General features: G+C 43.9%; 2 protein-coding genes across 2 annotated transcripts in view; one reads left to right on the forward strand and one right to left on the reverse strand.

The window, feature by feature from the left end:
• The window catches only part of TEAD1 (TEA domain transcription factor 1), a 285,280-nt gene that overhangs the window by 228,122 nt on the left and 34,168 nt on the right, over nt 1–22,990 (forward strand). The window contains exons 5-8 of the mRNA XM_049781082.1: nt 9,839–9,973; nt 11,018–11,064; nt 12,364–12,425; nt 13,329–13,453. Of these exons, the coding sequence (XP_049637039.1) occupies nt 9,839–9,973; nt 11,018–11,064; nt 12,364–12,425; nt 13,329–13,453 (369 nt within the window). The remainder of the gene's footprint in view (nt 1–9,838; nt 9,974–11,017; nt 11,065–12,363; nt 12,426–13,328; nt 13,454–22,990) is intronic.
• The window catches only part of LOC126018963 (40S ribosomal protein S4, X isoform-like), a 965,922-nt gene continuing 952,543 nt past the window's right edge, over nt 9,612–22,990 (reverse strand). Inside the window, exon 2 of the mRNA XM_049781079.1 lies at nt 9,612–9,624. The gene's annotated coding sequence lies outside the window, so the exon portion shown is untranslated. The remainder of the gene's footprint in view (nt 9,625–22,990) is intronic.

The raw sequence follows: 22,990 nt of genomic DNA on the forward strand, positions 1-22,990 counted from the left end.
CTCCTTCCTAGATCCTTCCCAATTTCCGTTTTCACATTAACAATTTCTTTCCTCAATGTTTATTTTCAGGAGAAAGCCAAAGACTATAGAAACTGGCATTTTACCCCATTCTAAAATTAATTTATATGTTTTTTTCTTTGGTGAGTTAAAACCATTGGCATCAGACTTTCCATAGTATAGAGCAAACCTTTGTCAAGACAGCCAACACGTCCTGACTGTAAGGAGGCATGAAAATCTAGAATGTACTTGAAATGCAGGAGTGAGGTGAGGAAAGCCCAGGAACAGAGACGGAGGTGGTTAGAAGGGCTCTGCATCCAAAGTGAATGTTATAAGGCTCTGCTTGTTAAAGATGTAAAGCACTTGTGGCCAAAGCATCTACATTTTTGTATAAGAAACATGCATGTTCAGTTGTGTGGGTTAGGGATTTATCTTCTCAGTAATATCTATGGTATATGAGAGCTTTGACTGTTGGGCATAGGATGGGCACTTCACTTTGAAAGACTTGTTTCTTAGAAATGTGAGATCTGTGTTTTTGAACTTCTGTTCAGACCAAACTCCTTGAGATCCATCATTCTTCCATGGTAGGTCAGTTTTAAATTACTACCAGGGGACTAAGGAAGATACTAGGTATAAAATAGAAGATGACTTCACGTAACCGCCATGACCACCATGGCTTACAGTTCTGAGGAACTTATTTTTAGAAATCTCAAGGTTACCAAACTAGAGTGCTGCCCAAGATCTTGGGTCACCAAAACATTTGGTTTATTGGTTCTCATCTCTCCCTTTCTGTTCTACTCCAATGGAGCAAGCAGAGGCAGTAAGTAACCTGTCTGAGGAGATTGAGAGGTATTGTCTAGAACCGGTGTGCAATTTGAGAAAGTATTCTGTACTTTGACTTATTGTTTGTTCACCAACTGGTGAGAAAATTATGTTTTCTAAGTCCTAGGGAATTATCTAACCAAAAATGTACATACATACAAGCATACCCTGCACATGAGGCAGACTTTACCTACCTGCTCAGTTCCTGCTAGGCTTTTCCTGCTCTGAGTCTGCCTAATTGTCCTGAGAGGTCATTAGCCACAAAATGGCAGTCTTATTTTTACTGTTCTCAGACATTTGTACAAGCCAGGAGCAAACTCTGCAGAAGCAAACTCTGCAGACCAACCCTGTGGCTTATCATCTGCCCACTTCTGAACTTGTGTATTTTCTGGTGAGGGCCTGACTCCAGACAGGATTAAGAACAAATGCAGTCTTCTAACCTCAGCTGGAATACATCTTCTGCAATAGATGTATTTGTGTCAGATTTCAGACATGTATTGACAAAAAGCGTATCCTTGCTTATACTGCATCATCCCGGTATAACAGAACTAGGCCTAAGCATCTTTGATTGTGTTCAGTCGTTGATGTCTAATTTAAGAGCTAAGTGTGCTCCCTGGAGCCATCTTCTTCATTGTCACCCTGGTGGCCTTTCTGATTTGATTTCTGAATAGGCCATTCTTTCCCATCTTCCATTCCTTCCCATAAGGAAGCTTCAAGTTCAATGGTTGATTTAATTCTCGTGAAGAGTTGAAGAACTTGACTGGGGCATTGCTGAAGTTCACACTCCTGAAACCTGGTTGATCAGTCACTGATTCCAATCATGAATGGGCCTGTCTAAAAGGAAGATGTACATCCATCCCCCCAGGGTGGTTTCCCATGCCCCTGGGCCCCACTTTCTGGCTTAAAGAGCTGTTTGCAATACAGCAGGCAAAGGAAATTGAAACAGCAACACCATGACTCTTAGCTTTGTCTGTGATCTGGGAGATGACACACTGCCTTTACTGGTTTTTCCCAGATTTGGGGGAAGATTTTATTTGTATGATATTTTTTTTGTTAGTGTTTCAGGGACATACCCAGCTGTACTCTTAGCTTATTGCTGGCTCTGTACTCAGGGATCACTCCGGGTGGGCTCAGAAGACTATATGGGTGCCAGGGATTGAACCCAAGTAAGCTGCATGCAAAGCAAGTACCCTGCTCACTGTACCTTGTTTATCATTTTGTCAGATTACAACTAAAATGAAAGGCAGTTTGTTTTTCTTGTTAGGGTGTGGGGAATTAAGTTCTCTGGAAGCTTGGTGATCCAGAATTTAAAGACATTTACTGAGGCCATTTACTTTTCTCTGAAAAGAACTAAATCTAGAAGAACATCCTTTTTAAGACCAACATAAGCAGTCTCCTTCTATATTCTTCCCTTCCTAAAGAGATCCACCTATGGGGCAGCCTTCCATGTAGACAGCCCCCTAGATTAGCAGCAATTTTAAAGTTTCTATATCAGGGCTGGGCACTTTTCAGTAGCAAGCAAGATGGAGTTTGGAAGGATGTTCACAAAGACTGCACCTCCACCACATGGCCAGGCTATTGGCAGGGTTCTGGGTTCTTGTTGGCAGTTCCCAAACTAGACCTGAAGGTGGCTGGCATTTGGTAGCCCTGACTTTACAAATTCAAGTGCAGAGACTCAGTGGCTAAATTGCTGGCCCTACATCACACATCTGAATTTGATCCCAGGTGGCCTATCTGATACCAAAGTCCAGGTTCTTTGCATGATGTTCTGTAGCCTCCAAGAAGTGTCCTAGTTCAAAATGTTGGCATTTTCCCTGGGTGATTTTGTAAGGTCTCTCTCATCTGAGTGGTTTCACTGATTCTATGTCAGTTAAACAGAGAAAATGAGTAGGAGAACTAGTTCTCCCTCTAGAACTAAACATGAGCCTGCTAGTATGTATTCCTCTGGCCTCGAGGGAAGATGGACTCTACCTCTTGCCAGAGAACAGGAGGGCTAAAGTCAAAAGAGTTCCTTCTCCCTAAATCCGAGTCTTAATGTTTATTGTCCTAAACCACAGCTTCCTGGTATAGACACCAGGCACACCTTACAAAGCACATGGATACTAATCTACTCTTATTTATGGTGCCAGACCTACATCATCATTAAAGGAAACACTATTGGCAATTATAAAATACTAAATATAGCTTGATACATTTTAGAAACGAACAATGGCAAAAGCCTTGAAAATTTTTTCTTTGATGTGAATGGAGTTTTTGGCATTTGGAAGTACAATGAAAGAAATTAATTGCTACTCATTAGATGGCAAGTCAGGAGAAGCATGAATGTGCCTCCTCTCCCCGGCATTAGCTGTTGCCTGACCGCAATAGCCCCATTCATATTTAGTCCCGCTTTCTCTTATAATAAGCAAATTAGAGATCATGGCTAGAAAAATTCAAGTGCCCTTCATCCATTTTCCAAAGCCATCATGGAGTTTCATAATGTTTATCTGCTCAGAGGCTGCCGCTAATCATCACAGAGGTCATGTAATTCCATTTAATGTGAGATTAGAAACAACATCTGCAAAATTACTTTTGGGGGAAGTATTTTGTGTTTTGTCTTTTCTGAAAAAGTGATTTTTTTTAAGCATGTTGTCTTCCCTCTTTTGCACTATATTGTTTTATATTAGCTGAAGAAAAGTCTTTTGGGAGAAAAATACTAGCTAACCATTTTATCCAGGGCTTCTGAATATGTGGCATTTGTAGGCATACTTTTTCCTAATGCATTGTGAACCCTAATGTACAGATTTAATACTCTGTATGCTCCCCAAGCCCTGCCAAGAGTGATCTTCAAGTGAAGAACTCAGAATAAGCCCCAAGCATGACTCATTATCATGCTCAAAAAATTCTGAAGTAATGCCCCACAAATAAATGAAATATATTTATTTAGTATGCTATTCACTAACATTGCATAAAGGCAGCTAAGTATGTACTCATAGACAACTTCTTTATGTTATCTTTCAAATTTGTTTATGGTTAATGCCTAAAAATGATAATATAATTGATTTTCCAAGATTATCACAACTGGTGAAGCAGAGCATGGGAGGGAAAAAACTTTTATAATACCCAAAGACTGACTAATCAGTTGCTCTTGAGTTTGAAGAGCAGACCACACTGACTATGTATCTCTGTGACAGGGTTAGCCTTCTGTCATGTATTTTACATATAGACGTTTCCCAAACACTGTTCTTTTCAACTTGAAAGAGGAGGCAGGCAGTGAAACCCAGAATTATTGCAATGGCTTTGCTCTGTTTCATGAAAAATGAAAGCCTGTTTATTTAGTAGCAATAACAGTTTAAATAGCTTCAGGCTGAACAGTGTACCCATGACACAGCATGTTGGATCCTGGGTGGCTGAGGTAGTGAAACCTTGAAAGCATGGAAATGGAACAGTGAGACAAATAGAATGGGTATCAAGACACATACCCTTAGGTAGAATGATCTTGGGCCTTATCTCTTTCATATCACAAATACCATAGTTCTCCTTTCCACTGCAACTGCCACAATTTGTATTTTTTTGTTTTTGTTTTTGTGGGATTTTTTTTTTTTTTTTTTTGCTTGGCAGTCACACCTGTCAGTGCTCAGGATCATTCTTGGTGGGACTTGGGAGACCATATATGATGCTGTGGTTGGAATCTGCAACTACCCTCTCTGCTGTACCAGCTATCTGGACTATGCTTATTTTTTTTTTGGGGGGGGGTGTCACAACTTTTAGTGCACAAATGCTATTTCTGACTCTGTGTTAAGGAGCAATGCCCTAGAAGTGCTTGGGGGACCATATGTGGTGCCAGAGATTTGAACCAGGGTCACATAACCAACACAGCTTCTTATAAGGCAGTTGCCTTACCTTCTGTACTATCTCCAACCCATGGACCATGTTTCTTGCTTCATAATATTTTCTACATTACAGGTCATGAATTAAGTTATTTAGGTTAAAAGGGGGGGATTTACCTTTTTTTTCCCCTACCCTAATATTTACTTCCTTATGATCTTATTTATTGTCATCTTAGAGAAATAGGGGCTTACATGAGTAATAAGGAGTCAGTGTGAAATTGTCCCTGCCTTTCAACTGGCACACATTCACATTTTTATTATTCACCTCTGCTCTCAAGTATGCATAATATGCTCAGAGTATTTACTGTGATCTTAAGGCATCATAGACTTCAGACGTAATGACTTAACAGTTTTTCAAGATTAAAGAGTGCCCCCTTCATCGTAAGTTTCATCTGCATCTCAGATATGTTGGTGTGAAAGCACTTTAGAATAAGATTAATATGGTATATAACTGTAAGCATGCATTTTGGCAGAGGAGGGGTGTAGCCCAACAATTGCTACACCTGGCGTGGTGCCCAGGGATTGTTCCTAATGTTACTCAAAGAACCATGAGAGACCAGGGATCAAACCTGAGACTCCTGCATGCAAAATATGCACTCCAGCTCTTTTAGTGCATATTACTGGTCTGAGCCTGTAATTTGAAAATGTACTCAAGCTTCAGTTATTCCATAGATGGAACGCCCCTCCTCTTTTTCCCCTTTAGTCTGGAGATGAGTGATGAGAATAGAGTGGAAAATTGAAAAGTCGAGGATGTAAGACTAGAATGACACAGAGAAGCAATTTCCTCAGGTCTGACAGAGTTAAAATTTTTTCAAAGCCAGGCTTCTGTCTATGGGCAGCAAATGACAATTCAGAGACCCTTCCATTGAAATTGCTCAGCTAGGCAGCCTTCGTTTTCCCATTCTCCCATTTTAGGATAAGTAGGTCTCTCAGTTCTGATTTCAAAATTCCCTGGCAATGCTTATTATCTACTGGATTTTATATAAATATATAAATACTCATACTTTTCATTTTAAATGTATAGCATAGATAAGGGTAGTTGTTATAAAATTAAATGAATAGGTAGAGTGTCTCCACTACAAAAGGTGGGAAATCACTGGAACAGACATTTTAGCCCATTTGCAGAAAATTGTCTATTCTCCAATAGGTAGGTCAAGTACAAAAAGAACCTCTACTTGAGATAAAATTTCGTCTCCACACTTGGCTTTCTATTAAGACAGGCAGTCCTAATTTTAACACCTTGCTCTCTTTTCACTGGTGGGTTTTAGGCTATATGTATTGAGATATATTTACTTATAATGGAACTCACATATTTAGTTGCAAATACCAGAAGGCTTTATTTAGAGAATAAAACTTTCTTTACTTTATAGGTATTAGAGAATTAGAGCTTTAGGTGACTTGCCCAAGACAGTTCACACACATGTGTTTATGTGTGTATTTGGATGGAGAGACCCAGAAAGCAAACGTCCAGGGCCAGAGAGATAGCACAGTGGGTAAGGCACTTGTCTTAAAGTGCCAGCAGAATTAGTAGCTTTGAAGTGACTGGTTTGCTCATTTGCTCTTGCACTTTTGTTTTCATTTGGTCCTGATTTTAGTATATATTCTGCTGAAGTAAGCATTCATTTTCACTTGGGAGCCTGGTTGTGTGTTGGGTAATGATTGGTAGCATTTACTCTATTTAACAAAGGGAAAACACTAAGTTTTGAAACTGTGTCCCCAGAACAGCAAAGATAATGCTGTCTTTTTTTCTTATTGACTGGTACTCCTGCTCAAAAAAGAGAAGAATATTATCAGGGACAGAGTGATAGTCCAGCAGATAGGGCACATGGCCAACCTGGGTTTGATCCCTGGTATCTCATATGGTTCCCTGAGTACCCCAATTGTAAGTAATTCCTGAGTGTAGTGCCAAGAATAATCTCTGAGCATCACCAGGTATGGCCCAAAAATCTGGAGAAGAAAGAAAGAAAAGAAATGTATCAATAACTGGGGAGAAAGTTCAAGTGGTAGAGTCTTGAGTTGGATCCTCAGCATTCCATGACATTCTGAGCACCACCTATACCTAGTACAGTTAGCCAGGAATCATCAGGAGGAAGACCCTTCACTATCACTTGAATCCCACCCAGCATTCCAAGATGCAACTCTTATTTATTTACTTATTGGTTTAGGATCACACCCAGCAATACACAACATTTACTCCTGGCTCTACACTCATGAGAGTGCTTAGGAGACATATGGAATATTGAGGATTTAACCTGGGTTGACTTCATGCAAGACAAGTGCCTTACCCACTGTGCTACCTCTCTGGTGCTGGACTTATGCTTTTTGGGTCTCTCCACCCAAATATACACACATAAACGTGTGTGCACATGCACTCAGATTCTGTTTAGGGGCACTCAGAATTTTCTATTATCAGCATTTCATAAATACAAGTCTCACCTGTGCAAGAGGAGCCCCATATAAGCTTCTGGGACAGAGTCAAGCTCTCCATTGTTTTCAGTGGTTCTTCAGTTTACATCAGCAAGTTACACAAGGGCTTGCTAAACAGGCCCTTCCCCAAACTCTAGCAGAGGCTCTGGAGATGTTGAAAAGTTTGTTTCTTGCTGAATATAGTGCCTGAAGTTTCACCTATATCATGACTTCAGTTTTAGAAATCACCTTAAGGACACTTGGAATTCTCATGGTGGGCTAAGTGACATTGGGGCTGGAGTTCGAAGTAACTGGTCCAAGAGAAAACATTGATGTCAAGATTTTCTGATAGAAGAAGGAGTGTGAGTGGACCTTTGTTTCTGTTGAATATCCAAATATTACTACCTTGAAATATGTTGAGACAGTTGACAGGTAGTTAAGAGTGATTTGACTAGCATTGTGTGCATTGGGCTGTTTATCCTTAGATATTTTGCATGAATGCAGTGTATCATCATGCTTCCCTGACTTCTTTACTCTGGCACTCTTAGTATCTGAAATGGTTCAAATCTACAAAAGGAACAACAAGCTGGAGAACTGAGTCTTAAGTTAGCACATTCATCACATCAACACATGGGGCCTAGATTGGGAAAATGCCACGCCACACAGGCAAAAGCATCTCTCCATTCTTTGAGTTCCCCACACACGTGGGGGTCCCAGGATATAATTCACTGTTATGACTTCAGATATTCACAGCTCCCCCCAAAAGCTGCTATGTGAGGATCCTGTTTTCAGTTGAGATCTGGGGTAGTGTGTAAAATACCACTAAATTCAACTAAGAGACACTGAAAAAATAGTACAGTGGTTAGGGTGCTTGCGTTGAATGTGGCCAACCCAGATTTGGTCCCTGGCACCTCAAGTGGTCCACCAAGCCTACCAGGAGTGATCCCTGAGTAGAGCCAGGAGTAAATTCTGAGCACCACCAGTTGTGGCCTCCAAACCAAATAAATAAATAAATAAACTCAGCCAGGGATTCTGCTCTTGCTCAAAGGGTAAAATAAGTACCCTCGGAGATGATAGCATAGTGAGTAAGGCACTTTCCCTGCATGTGATGAACATTACATATGTTCTCCTAGCACCAGTATCTGTCTGAGCCTAGAAGAAGAAGAAAGCCAAGTGAAAACCCAATCAACTCGACCTCACCCTCAAAGAAAGACAAGTGACGGTTTCCCTGGTCATGATAAAAACAGAATGCTGTCTGCTCCTTGGGTTCACTTAATTGTTCTTTCCTAGGGAGCCCCAATTTTGGAGGCTGTGATTTTTTTTTAAGGTATCATGGTTTATAGTCCTTTGATTTCTTCTCTCCCTACCTTCCCTCTCCCCACCTTCCTTTAGCACCTCAGTGTATCTGTTAGCACTTCTGGGTTAAAGCTGCCAACTTTGAAATGCCTCACTTGGAACTCTGTCTGTCTTAGCCAGAATCCTCCCTTAGCCTTCACCTTCATGAACAAGGGGTGGGGGTTAGGGGAACTGGGTGGGCTTTGTGGTATAGAATGGAGGAGAGGCCTTAACTTGGGATACCATCATTCTCCCCCACCCCACTCCTTCTTTTATAGAGGCTGGGCCCTGGATGAGTCGGGAGAGGCTTCCCTTACAGCAGTCACACATCCTGTCCTGCCCGGTCCCTGGGGGCCCCACCATGCTGGGGAAGCCTCAGAGCCAGCTCCTAAGAATGGGTTTTTTCCCCCCCTCAACTTTTTTGAGGGGTTCCACTCCCTCAACTTTTGGGAGGGTAAATCCCAACAAACATCCCACACTTGAACTGAACCGGTCATTGTTGGTATACATATAATCTATTTTTAAATTTTAAGAAGAAAAATAATCCTGCCTTTCCAAGCAATCCTTTTAACACGTTGTTTATTATTGTATCCAGGTAACAAGCATGGTAAGTATTTGCACCACATTGAGTATTCTGTATTTTAGCTGTGCTTGGCAGACTTTTTGGCTAGCTTTGTGTCATCAGCCTTGGCTTTTCTAGAAAAGACCCACTTAAGAAAAGGAGAAGACACTTCCCCATAGCATTCCCTGTGCCCTTGACTTTAGAGAGAACGCAGCAGTCTGAGCTGTGGCGGGGAGGTCTGAGAAAGCATGCACCCCGCCAGCATGCTGCTTGGCCTGTCTCCCCTCTCCCTTCTGCACCCTTACCCTCCTCCTTGCTTCTGAGCCATCTCCATTTGATATGTGTGTGCACTCTTCCCCCTCCCCATGACCGTAGTAGCCCCTGGGATGGCATACAAGGCAGGGCCTTGCACTGGACGCTCCTGCCTCCAAGTTGCAGCCACGCTTCCCTCTTGCCCTCTGCCCCTCCGTTCGCTTAAAAGCAGAGCCTTTTAGTTTCCTTTCCTGGAGTGTGTGAGGTCATTGCAGAAATCTCCCTTTGGAAGCTGGAAAAATAAATACATTGTCCCCTGTTCTCAGAGGCTTCCCATTCCTTTGGAAAATGAATTTGGAAAAAAAAAATTTTTTTTTAAACCTTGCTACTGGGTGTTCTCAGTAAACGTTGAGAGTTCTGGTAGCTTGAGTGTGTTTTAGCCTCTGGCTGTGTTTATTTATCCGTGCATGTTTGCTTTTCCGGCCTCTTTTGTGGCTCTGTATTTCAGTCCCTGTGCTCGTGGCTGTGCCTATGTGAGCTGCTGGTAAACCAGCCACACGTGCTGTACTAAGTCTGTGTCACTGTCGCCCCCAAGGATCAGACCGCCAAGGACAAGGCCTTGCAGCACATGGCCGCCATGTCGTCAGCCCAGATCGTCTCCGCCACTGCCATCCATAACAAGCTGGGGCTGCCTGGGATCCCGCGCCCCACCTTCCCGGGGGCGCCAGGGGTAAGTCACACAGTCAGTATGACAGGGTCTCACGAAGCAAGGAATCTGTGGAAGCCTCCATCCAGCACTCCACCACCATCAGGTCAGGTCTGAGAGGGGAAAATGCATTTGGGGATGAGCTGGTACAGGGGCAGAGGAAGAAAGGGAGGCTGAAAATGAGAAGAGGTAGAAGAGGAAGCAGAGAGAGGAAGAGGAGAAGTGCCTGCTCCCCTGAGGTCAGCATGTCCTTCTGGCTCTGACCTGTGGCTGCTACTGCTTTCCTTGCCTGGGGCTCTCAGTGCCAGTGTTCTTAGAGCCACTTCATGCCAGCTAATCCCTCATGACACAGTCTTTCATTAGCATCTTCACTTTGCACCTATGAGGGACTGAGAAATGTAGTCCTCTGATCCCAATTTGTCCCCACCCAGACCTTAAGTGCTCTCATCATTATTTCAATGGATGGAACATGCTCAGTGACACACCAGGACTCAAACCCAGGACTGTATGAGATTGTGTGTCTGCATTTACAACTAGTCTTGGTAGCCAACAACTACCAAAAGAAAAATCTCAAACTTGGCTCCTAGCCAAGTTTGTTGCTTCTTAGGGCTTCTGCCTTCTAGTTCTCTGTCTCATTCTATCTGCTGCTTGCCTGGAGCCCCAGTGCTGAGAGCTATGGAGGCAGAATGGGATACAAAAAAGCTTCAGAGCAAAAGATGGAGAGAAAAATGGTGCACATCTGAAGTCAACCAGCAGGATGGGATCTCTACAATCTCCACCCACAGTCACACACCTCTGTTGGTTGTCCAGGACAAGGTGGCAGAGTTTTCACATGAGTCTTGCCCTCCAGTGCTTTCAGGAGGAGGGAGAGGGCATCCTAGCAAGCCAAACATATTGCCTACTGTAGTCTTGTGGCAGTGGAGACCAGAGTTGCATTTCAGAAAGGCAGGGATAGGCCCTAAGAGGCAGGGACAGGCTATTTCTGACAAGCATAGTGCCATACAGCAAACCCAAGCTGTGCCTAATTCAAGATCAGGATCCTGAAGCCTGTCACATTTTGCTTTACAGTTTTGGCCGGGAATGATCCAGACTGGGCAGCCAGGATCCTCACAAGAGTAAGTCTGCTGATGGGGACAGGGAGTAGTACAGTGGAGAGGATTCTTGCCTTGTACTTGGCCAACCCAGGTTCAGTCCTCTACATCCCAAATGGTCCTCTGAGCCTGTCAAGAGTCATTCTTCAGGAGTAACCCCTGAACATTACCAGTCACCTCATGTGACCCCTAAAATAAATCAAATAAAAAGGAGAAATGTATCCTGACACCCCCCCATCTTACCCCTTAGTTTACTTAGCTAAAACCACTTGCAGGCAAGAGAGCTCAGAAGCTGAAGAGATATATGGTGACAGAGCAATGGTACAGTTTGCTTGCCTGCAACTGACCCAGATTTCATCTCCAGCATTCATGTGGTTTTCCTGAGCATCACCTAAGCACTGGTGGGTGTGACCCCTAAAAAACCCACCAAAATATAGCTACCTCACTTCCCTTAAGGATCATTGCTCATTCAGCTTGAAATAGGAAAAAATGTTCTACCCTCCAAAGGCCCCAACCCTATGTGGTCTTAGCTAGTCTCCTAGAGAAATTTCCACTCGGGGTGCTGGAAAAATAGTGCAGTATAGGGCACTTGCCTTGCATACATTCACCCCAGCTTGATCCCCAGCACCCTGTATAGTCCCCTCACAGCACCAAGAGTGTTTCCTGAGGGGCTGGAGTGATAGCACTGTGAGTAGGGCATTTGCCTTGCACACAGCAGACTCGGGTTTTCTCCTCAGCACCCCATATGGCCTCCCGAGCCTGCCAAGAATAATTTCTGATTGCAGAGCCAAGCCAACTGGGTGTGGCCCAAAAACTAAAAAAAAACAAACAAAACCCGAGTACCACCAGGTTTGCCTTCCAAACTAACATACCAATAAAAGAGGTGTCCAATTTGGAGAGAGTGATAGAACCCATACTACCCCTCATCCTATTAGTCTCTTTCTATGGTAGGGATATGTGAAAGAGAGAAGTTTACAGAGGGCTAGAGGTCAGAGAAGGGCAGTCTGGGATCAAAGCAAAAAGGAAACTGTGCCTAGTGATTCTCCAAAGATATAGATCATCTTGGCCTAGAGAAGAAGTGCCTGAAGCATGTCCCACACAGGCCAACTTTGGTCCTATAGGGGAGTAGGAAAGCTAACGGGTTGGTCCTAGCATCCTACAGTTGCTTTTTAGTGGGGACAAGTGCCCAGCTAGTTTGCCAAGCAGTAACTGTTGAACCAGAAGGACAGTGGCTTTGTTCTGAAGCTCTGAAAGGCTAAGATCAGACCTGGGGAGGATTGGTTGTTGCAGGTTAGGTTTCTGATCATCCCTCTCTGTCCCCAGCGTCAAGCCTTTTGTGCAGCAGGCCTATCCCATCCAGCCAGCAGTCACAGCCCCCATTCCAGGTGAGTTTCCCAGCAACCCTTGTTCCCAAGCTGAGACTCTCTTTCCCTGCAGAGCTCACCCTAGGCCCTTTGCTACCACCTTCCTTAGACAGAGATTGGCCTGGATCTCAGGAAGGACACAGGGTTGTCCTCCCCATCATCAGGGCTTTTTGCCCTTCAGCCACCTCCTGAGACCTTTCCGGTGGGATGCTAAGGAAATAGGCAGCCTGAGCTCTCCCACCTAGGACACAGGTTCATCTTTGCACAGGAAATTCAGTCTGGTCACAAAGAGACTGACCTACAAAGCCTGTCATGAGGCCAGAGAATGTTGTAGATGGCCTCGCTTAGAAATGCAGGTTTCATTCACTTTCCATAAAGGGATATCTGAAGAGCGCAAATGAAGCACACTCTATCATAATAACCCCTTGCTGAAAGTTCCCCCCGTGTCTCCCCGCAAATTTGCTGCCTTATGCATCAATAGTCCCAAAGGTCCATGCTTAATTTAAAAAAAAAAATGCTGGAGATGCCGCCAGCTGGGAGAGTACTTGCCTTGCATGTCTGAGACTCTGAGGCCCTGGTTTTGATTCTCGGCATTGTGGCAGGAAAAGAAGCAGGAAGGGTGGAGGAAGGATAAATACAATCATGATGCTTGACATTTCCCAGCCTCGTGGATATTTAGAAACATCCACTTCTGAGTCTTAAAGTCTCTCTGCCTGTCTGTCCCTGTTGGCTCCTTTGTCCAGAGACTGGTGTCATCAGAATGCCTTGAAGTAGCAGCACTGTGGGTTGGGCCATCCAGGCTGCTGCATCTCTGTGATCCTCAGCCACATCAGCACCACCTTAGGCTGATTGAGAGGCAGCAGCCATCCCTTACTGGCCAAGGGAAGGTGAGTGGGCCAATGACACTGACAATTACTCTTTCAGGGTTTGAGCCTACATCAGCCCCAGCTCCCTCTGTCCCTGCCTGGCAGGGCCGCTCCATTGGCACAACCAAACTTCGCCTGGTGGAATTCTCAGCCTTCCTTGAACAGCAGCGAGACCCAGATTCGGTGAGTATGGCTGGAAGCTGTGTCTGAAACTGCTTCTCTTTTCATTCTTCTCTCTTCTCTCTGTGCCTCAAGCCTGCCAGAATACCTGTGTGTAAGGCCACCTGGGGATAAACAGCCCACCAGTCTTGTAGTGAATCAAAAGGGTCAGGATATGGATTTACAGTAGAGATTTTGCTTACATACATGAGGCCACAGATTCAATCCCTAATACCACAACATAAATTGTTTTTCTGGGGGAAAAGAAGATAGCAAAGGGTTCATGTCTCCCAGTTCAGCATCTGGAGGCCCTAACACCACAGAGGTAGAACAACAGCACAGTGTCTTCAGACCCTTTAGTGATCAATCCTGGACGTGACCTCCAAGTCTCCTGAATACCACTTAGGAGTCCTCCTCTAAAAAAAGTTTCTCTGTTATTAACTATGAGGAACTTAAAAAAAAAATCTTGTGCCACTCAGTCATTATTGGAAGTGCTCAAGTGTTTGAATCTGAAACTTCTACATTCAAAGCATGAGCTCCAACCTCTAAGCACCAGTCCTAAGAAACTTTCTTTAGCTCTGAATGTTTTCAGATACTCTGGACCTCAAACTCCTAGAACACTGGTAGTGAAAGGAAAGATATTAATAGACAATCATGTTTGGAAAATCAAGCAGCAGGGAACATTTAATGAGGCTTTCCATGTGGCTGATGTGCAAAAGCTCAAGTCACACAGTTACACTTAGATGAATAATAGATTCCAAATCAGTGTCTTTCAAACTCAAGCCTAAACATTTAACCAGTATTTTCTCTTGCCTTTCCAAGTCTATACTCTCTCAAAATAGCATATTATCTCCATAAGGAGAGAAAAGAAAATGTACTTGGGCAATTAGATGCAGAAGGCAATAGTACATCCTAACATCTTTTTTTGGGGGGGGGCTACACCCATTTGACGCTCAGCGGTTACTCCTGGCTATGCGCTCAGAAATTGCCCCTGGCTTGGGGGGACCATATGGGGCGCCGGGGATCGAACCGCAATCCACCCTATGCTAGCGCTTGCAATGCAAACACCTTACCTCTAGCGCCACCTTCCTGGCCCCACATCCTAAAATCTTAACTAGTGATATTGATATCTGAACTCTATAGTTTTCTTTCTTTTCTGACCCCACCCCCATACCATCTAGCATGCTTATCTCATTGTTTTTCAACTAGGCCCATCATTTCTCCATGAGTATGCAAGCTCTTTTCTTTACACCCATCAAGCCTGGGACTCTTTTCCTCTGTTACTCCTGGGATGTGAGTCTGGGTCCTTTGCCTATTTATGTGCATGTAAGAACTGAAGAAATTACATATGTCTTCAGGAGCTTCAACTGGTCCTTGACATATTGTCTGTCTCATCTTAACCTGCTGATATCTGAGCCCTTTACATTTGTCACCTTGCCCACATTTTCTTACCAACAAAATGTCACGATGTCTACAGTGGAAGTACCAAGTTGTTGAAAGTGACAAGTCCCCTGGAAGAGCCACCTGGATCTAGAAGAGAATCTTTGGTGGGAGGTCAGGGGGCTTCCATCAGCCATCACCAAAGCTTCCCACATACAAAGCCTTTGCTCAGGCTCATTGCGTCTGGGCTTAACATTTTCAGTTAGATCCATCTAGCCATTCTGTGAACACTTCTGAGCATCTATATGCACAGGTTCTGTGCAGAGAGAACTGGCCCTGCTTAGCAGTATTCACCCATGTCAGCATAATAGCCTGCAAGGGGAAGAAAGGGGAATATAATATATAAGAAATCATCATCCAAAAGGTCTTTCTAACATGAAGACTGCTAGGATGGAAGACTGGAGTGCTATGAGTGAGTAATAACAGCAATGAGGGAAGGTTTGCTTGAGGAAGAATGCCTTGTGCTGAGAGGTAGTCAAGGACTGATAAGAGATGAGGAAAAATGAAAGAGAAGCACTGTGCAGACTGTGGAAAGCAGTGAGAGCTGTGAAATCATTGGATCATTGGGTAAAGGAAGGACTCAGCAAGCTTTTGGAAAAGAGTCCAGAGATATAGAGTTTTTCTTTCTTTTTCCTTTTCTTTCTTTTTTTTTTTTTTTTGATTTTTGAGTCACACCTGGCGGCGCTCAGGGGTCACTCATGGCTCTATGCTCGGAAATCGCTCCTGGCAGGCTTGGGGGACCATATGGTATGCCAGGATTTGAACCCCCGTCCTTCTGCATGCAAGGCAAATGCTTACCTCCATTCTATCTCCCCGGCCCCTAGAGTTTTCTTTTTGAGTTGTAGTTTTTATAGGCATTTAGGCTTATACTTAACAGTTCAACTACATTTTTACTGATGAGTGAAAAGTCTTGGTCTATAGATTGGACTTCCACACATGACTTCAAAGGCTCTGAAATAATGGAGTTTATGTTATAAGACAACCTTTGGGCCTCTGCAGAAAATAATTATGTTTTAGGGAAATGTGTTGGGGACTGACTAAAAGAAGTTGGAATTCATTTAACAAGTAATTTAAAAGCACATATGACATGCCAGCCAGCCTTTCAGACGTTGGGGATTCATAAAGCATAAAAAACAAAACAAAACTATATCCTTACTCAGTACTGAAGTTAGTCCTAATTCAGCACAGAAAATTAGGTCTTTAGAGCCTCCATTCTGGTGGAGCAGAGAAACAAGGACCACCCACACCTCACACACCACACACTCAACACACACACACACACACACACACACACACAGAGTGCATCCTTTAATAATGATTTAGCACTTACGTGAAATAGTAGTCCTTCCCAGTTGAAAGTTACTTGCTCTTAAAACATGTATTCATGTTATGCTTCCTAACATGTTTCTAGCTTGTATTACAAATTTAAATTATGCCTATCAGATAATTCTGTATTTCTATGATGAAATTATTTTGCAATGTCATAGCATCCGCCTCAATTGATGTAGCTTTTAATATTCATGTTGTGAACACATTTTTGCTATAAATTGCAAATGAGGCTGATGTATCCAAGGCAGAGTGTGAATGTCCTATGAATTTGATTTTAGGAGAAGTTTGAGGGCCCGAATCATGGTTCGTGAGCTAGAGGACATCAGGCAACTCTTGAACAATGATGGATTTGACTTCTTGAAATGAAGGGGAAATAAAATTTGTTAGAGTATTGTAACAATGTCTGAAGCATCAGCTTCTCAAATCCTGTCACAGATGCTTTGATTTTGCAAACACTTTTCTATGGAACTGCTGCAGCAAGAGCAGGATGGCTCTTCAGGACCAATGTAATACTGAAAAAGTGTTGCCTTGAAATGGCTTTCAGTCTCTAATTCAAGAAATCATGGGGCCAGAGAGATAGTACAGCAGGTAGGACATTTGCCTTGCATATGACCTGTTCAAGTTCAATACCTGGCATCTTAGATGGTCCCCCGAGCCTGGTGGCATAAGCCTTCATCACTGCCATGTGACCAAAAACAAACAAACCAAAAAGAAAATCAATCACAGACCTCAATACTTTGTGACTTCTCATACTTTAAATTCACTCTATTTATTCTCCAATTACTGGAAGCTTTTTTTATTTATTTTCTGGAAGCTTTTTTAAAGCAAACTAAGATAAATTCAGCTAACATTTAAATTCAGAATACACAATACTTAAAAAAATTTATTTAGTTTGTTTATGAGCCATACCCAGAGGTGTTCAAGGGTTACTCTTGGCTCTGTGCTCAGGAGTCATTTCTGGTGGCACACAAGAAACCATATGGGTTGCCAGGGATTGAACTTAGGTCAGCCACATTCAAGGTAAATGCCCACCTGTGGTGCTGTTACTCCCAGCCCATTTTTATTTTTGTTTTGGGGTTACACCTAGTGATGCTCAGAAGTTATTCCTGATTATGCACTTAGGAATCATTCCTGGCAGGCTCAGAGGACCATTAGGGATGCTGGGATTGAATCCAGGTGGGCTGCATACAAGGCAAGTGCCCTACTTGCTGTTCTATTACTCTGGTCCAGAGAATACACCCCATTTAAAATTTACTATCAAATGTAGATATGAATTCATTAAAGAAGCTAATAAAATTACAAGTTCATAAACAGTTTTATTCTTCTTACAGACAAATATACTTTCCTTTTTTTTTTTTTTTGATAATGATTTTGGCTCATTGGTATCATACAGTAATAGATAGAATTGACATGACAAACACCAATACATTAATGAGCTGGTTGCAGTGCTATCTTTTTCATTAGTAATGTCTTTCATTCTTCACACAGCCTGATAATGCAGGTAATTCTGTTCCTTTCTCTAGAGAAGGCTGTGAGAGATTTTTGTCTTACATCTGGTCAATGCCTGTAGCCAGCTTTGGATTCTCCTCTTTTGCACTTATTGCTTAGAGGAAAACAACAACAACAAAAAAAAAACAAACAAACAAACGAAAAAAAACGGCACTGCGCACAGCCAACAGGAGAAACTAGTTTTCCTAGTCCTCAGCCAAATTGATCTCACTTAGTACCAGCTAGTATAAAAATTCATTCTTTGACCTGCCACTGAATCACCATAGCCAGCAGTGAGTTCTTCATAATTATGCCTTCCCTTCTAGCAGGAATATCATGGGGGTGATTGCCACTAATGCATTATACTTTGTAATTCTGTGATGTAGCTTGTGTTAGACTATTTCCAAGTAAAGTTGGAAATGGACCTCAGATCCAGTTCTGACTCCACATCCTGAGATTGTGACCATATCCTGAGATTGTGACTGGAACCACAGGGGTCATTCATTTCTCAGTTCAAGTTGCCTAAAGACCAAAAGCTATATAGGAAGAATAGTATATGGGATGTGCGCCCCCTGCTGTCTCTACATGTCTAAGCCAGACCCCAGTTCTTCAACTTGGTTGTTTTTGTTGGTGAAGAACCAGCAAGCCAGTCCCTCTGTTACCTTTGGCTCCAGTAAAAGCTAAGAGAAAAACAGCAGAGGGTGAAGAAAGGAAAGATCTGAAAAACAAAGACCATTTTAGAAGTGGTTAGTAATGATTGAAAATACACTTTGTACAAGATCTCCATATTGTATATCAAAGGACTTCCAAGTGTTAAGTATGACCTCCACCCAGGGTGGGCTGGTAAAACGAGACCCATCTAAATGCAACTCACATTTTGAAGTTCAACAGCTCTAGACCAGTGAATATAGGCCTCGATGAGCTGCAACTGAAATCTGTCCTTCATGCTCAAAGCCCTAGCGGGATTTCTCACCAACCCCCTGGGGCATAGCTGACCTTTACAGACCCCTTGTGACCACACACACACACACACACACACACACACACACACACTCAGCCACATCCTGCTTTATAGCTGGCAAACCCCAGCTGGTCTAACATCCCTGCACCAGGGCGCATGTTTAATTACTATCATGATTTGGATGCAGAACTAGCAGGACTGTGGACAGAAATAGAGCATATGAGTGAGGGTTTACTTAGGTAGGAGTTAAACAGACAGAAGTATGGTTTTGAGATGGAAAAGGGGCGACAAAGAAGAGATTGTTCTGCAGATTTTGAAGAAATATCCTCTGGCAGATCATTTCCATGACAATAACTGATTCAGCTCCTACAGGGTCCCTGTATAGTAATCTGGATGGTCACAGTGTGCCATGCATTTGCCCTCAGATGCTGTTCTGATATCCAGTCCCCGAGTGAAGGAAGAGAGGCAAAGAAACATAGAGTAACAGTGTTGGGAGATGGCTTTACCAGGGTGGTCTCTACTGTTGCCCTAGCCAGCTCACAGTACTTTTGAAGCAGTGAAGGAATAATTTAAATGTGGAAATAGCTGCTTCAAAGACTGTGTCCCTCACACTCACTATAGGCCAACTCAGCAGAGCAGAGCCCTTCACACTGGGCAGCAGCTCTGCAGGTAAGGCTTCCTAACAGCCATTTTTCTGTGTTCTGCCGGATCCCAGACAAGGGGTGAGAGAAGCATTGGGTGCTCCCAAGGGGCTGTAGAACAGATCTTCCATCCTGTTTCAGTGGCAACATTTTGGCATAGAGGGAATAAGAATGCTGGTGTCTATGATCTTAATGGCTTGTGAGCCATAGGGCCAGTGGCTGGCTCCAGTCTGTGCAGTGGGCTTCAGTCTTTACAGCAGGTCTTAGAGCAGCCCTGACACCCCAAAATACATCATACAGATGGAAGAGAATTTGCTCCCAGGTGCCTTGACTCTACTGAAATGCAGGGGAGGGGCACAATACCATTTTAATGATCGTCTAGAGAAGCTGATAGATACATTCACGTGATCAAAAGACCTAGAAGAACTTTGGTTTTTGTTTGGGGCTATACCGCATGGTGGCCATGACTTACTCCTGGTTCCATGCTCAGGGTCACTTCTGGTAGGATCTAGAGGACCATAAAAGGTGCCAAAGATCAACCCAGGGTTGGGCTCATGCAAGGTAGGTGCCCTACTTGCTGCACTTTTTCTGGCTGCAAAACCTAGATGGAATGAAGGATGATTTCCCTTCCTATCCCAGCCAAGTAGATAGCTAGGGTGGCAAATTTCTTAAGAATGACTAGTAGGGCCCGGAGAGATAGCACAGCGGTATTTGCCTTGCAAGCAGCCGATCCAGGACCTAAGGTGGTTGGTTCGAATCCCGGTGTCCCATATGGTCCCCCGTGCCTGCCAGGAGCTATTTCTGAGCAGATAGCCAGGAGTATTCCCTGAGCACAGCCGGGTGTGGCCCAAAAACCAAAAAAAAAAAAAAAAAAAAAAAAAAAAGAATGACTAGTAACAATTATAAGACTGGAAACTGAGTTTTGTCCAACTATAACATGACTTCATGTCTGCCCACCCCCTCTTTTTTGAAAGAGAAGAAGTGACCTGGCTTGCCTTTCAGGAAAGTGATAGGCGTCAAGGTCAGAAAATAAATTGGGGTGCTAGGTTCAGGGAATGAGCACAGGGACCAAACCCATCAGCTGCGAGGCTAGAAAATAGGGAGTGCAGAGAGGAGATGGAATGAAAGCTGTAGCCTGTGATTATTTCGGAGTGATGTTGGGAGGGGCAGCAATGAAAAGTACCTGCATTTTGAGACTGCAAGGGTTGGTGACAAAATTCGATTACTCCTTCAAGTGGGAAGAAACAGTTACTGAGAAACACGTCTGTGATCCTGTTAATACTTCTTGTCCTCAAAGTTCATGTTATTGAAATGAGTGTCTGAAAAAGAGAAACTGATTAGGCTCAGTATATTCCAGGGCAGGTTTGGCTTTTCTTCTGTCCTGGATAGATTCAGAGTCTGTGTTTGGAGGAACAGAAAGGAGTGATCACAGCAGTATTTGTGTACTGTGCACTATATTGATGGCTGTGAGAGTGCTATTGGGAGTGGGACTCTGGTGAAGGAGGAAAGTAGGGACACTATCCATAAGTTCCTAAATAAACAAGCTCTGTGGGGTGCCCAGGTGGTGGTAGGCCAGCAGCCTGGACATAAAGGGTTTTAACTTCTGAAGTGTCCTAACCCCTTTCTCAGTGGCTCCAGTGGGAACTCCTGACTAAGAGGGTTGTGTCAGCCATCTTTCCAGCAGGTGGGGGAGGGGTGTGTCCAAGTTTACATATCCTGTACATCCTGCAGCTCCCCACCTTATCTTTGTCTTTGCCTCCTTTTCTTCCTACTGTTGATGCTGTTATTGAGTTGAGGGGAGAGGGCCCTTGGGCACTATATGTGCACTTAATTACTGTGTTCCTGCACTAAGGGTCATGCTCCTCACCAGGGCCTATGCACTGTCCTCATTGCAGTGCTGACAGGAGTGCTGTGGCGCTCACACCTCTGCTTGACGGCTCTAACTCAGTTCTAGCCACAGTGCTCACATACCCTTGCTGTGGTAATTTCACTAGAAGTTCCACCCTTTCTTTGTAGTATTTGGTATAATCATGGGTGGTCTCAGGGATCACAGAAATGTGCAGGATTTATGCAGAGGCCCCAGGGACTGAACACACAGCCTCACAGTTGCATGCCAGACATCTTAGCAGATACTGAGCTATCTCTCGGTCCTTATAACCTTATTTTGCAGAAAGATACTTGGTCAAATATGAGCCCAAGATCTGATTCAGTAGTTCCTTTTAAAAGTAAACATTTAAAGTTTCATTAAAATTCTTTTGTTAGACCACAGATCCTGACTCAGGTTTGGAAACTTTGATCAGTGCAGCTCTAAGGATAGTTGACATTGTAGGGGCCTATAACCCAAAGACGGGTTGATGGTTTAGGGAAATAAGAAAATAATAAGAGAGATATAAAGTCCAGATTTTCAGTAGGTTCCCTGCCTGGACAGGATAGAGAAGTTCAGATGGTAGCTGCATCTAGGTCTCATCATCCACTTGTGATCCTGGATCTGCTCTCCATTCTTCAGAAAAGGGGGTCTTGGGCAGCTCTCTGTGCTCCCAAACGCCAGAATTCTACACTCCTGACCTTCACTTTGACTTCAAGTCTCCAGGTGTTACCCTGTGCTGGAATAAGGAAGCCAAAGCTCAGAAAGTTATAAGCAACCTTGCATCAAGCCAACTGGCTCCCAGTAGCTGGACCTGAATTTCAAGGGAGCAGCCTTGAGTGCTTGAAACAAAGTGGTAGAACTTTAGCCTTCTACTGACCCAATGCTTCATTCTATCCTGTCCCCCTGGTTTTCTCAAACATCTTACCAAATGTGGGCTTCCAGCAGAACAGGAGAGTGGATGTGCTTGGCTGGAGGAAATGGTGATTCCCTGTGAGTGGTTTTTTCAGCCTTTCCTGTGTCCAGCCAGCTTGTCCACACACAGCCGCACCCTTAGAAGGCAGCCTTGGGTGGCCACTCTTGTCTGAGCTGCTCTGGGCACTCTCCCTCTCCCTTCCTTCCCAGTGGAGAGGGAGACAATTGAAAGCATCTGGAAATCTGGGTTTTATAGCCGGTTCACAGAGGCCCCAGCCCAGCTCCATCTGCTTTCCTTGCCAGATTAGCCTCCACCCACTCTCCTCCCCAGTTACTGTCCCTGCACTTAGCTGAAGTGGGATTGGGTGCGTCCAGCTGGACTTTGGGGTGGGGGCACGTTTCCTTCTAAGAAAATGCAAAGCCTCTGTGGACTCAGTAGTGAGCAGGAGGCCCAGGGGAAGGCATTATTGCACTGCCACGGGAGATCCTGGAAGGTCATATTTGTAGCATGAGTTTCCTCCTCCTTTCTTGTCTTTCTCTTGTGTCTCTCTGGGAAGAGCAGCCTAGAAGGGAAGAGACAGTGTGTCTAAATGCAGTAGCCAGATGGGCTTGGTGCCTCAGACCTGGAGCTGAGGAAGAGTATGACTTTCATACACATCTCAGGCCACAGAGCCCAGGCTAAAGGCTTCCCCCACATACACATACAAAAACACTCTCCACTCACCTATGGCTCTGTACAAATCTCTGCGAATGGCTCTGCAGCTATTTGCAGTCCCTGCAGGGCACTGGAGCATCCCAGGTTGCCACTGTGCCCTAGGGGTGTCTGGACAAAGAATTGTGGTAGACACAGCCCATGAGCGGAAACAAATGTAAGTGATCTGTCCTTGTTCTGTTCCAACTTGAGCATTAGCATCCATTGACAT

Source organism: Suncus etruscus, chromosome 9 (genome assembly GCF_024139225.1).
Source record: "Suncus etruscus isolate mSunEtr1 chromosome 9, mSunEtr1.pri.cur, whole genome shotgun sequence".
Taxonomy (NCBI): Eukaryota; Metazoa; Chordata; class Mammalia; order Eulipotyphla; family Soricidae; genus Suncus; species Suncus etruscus.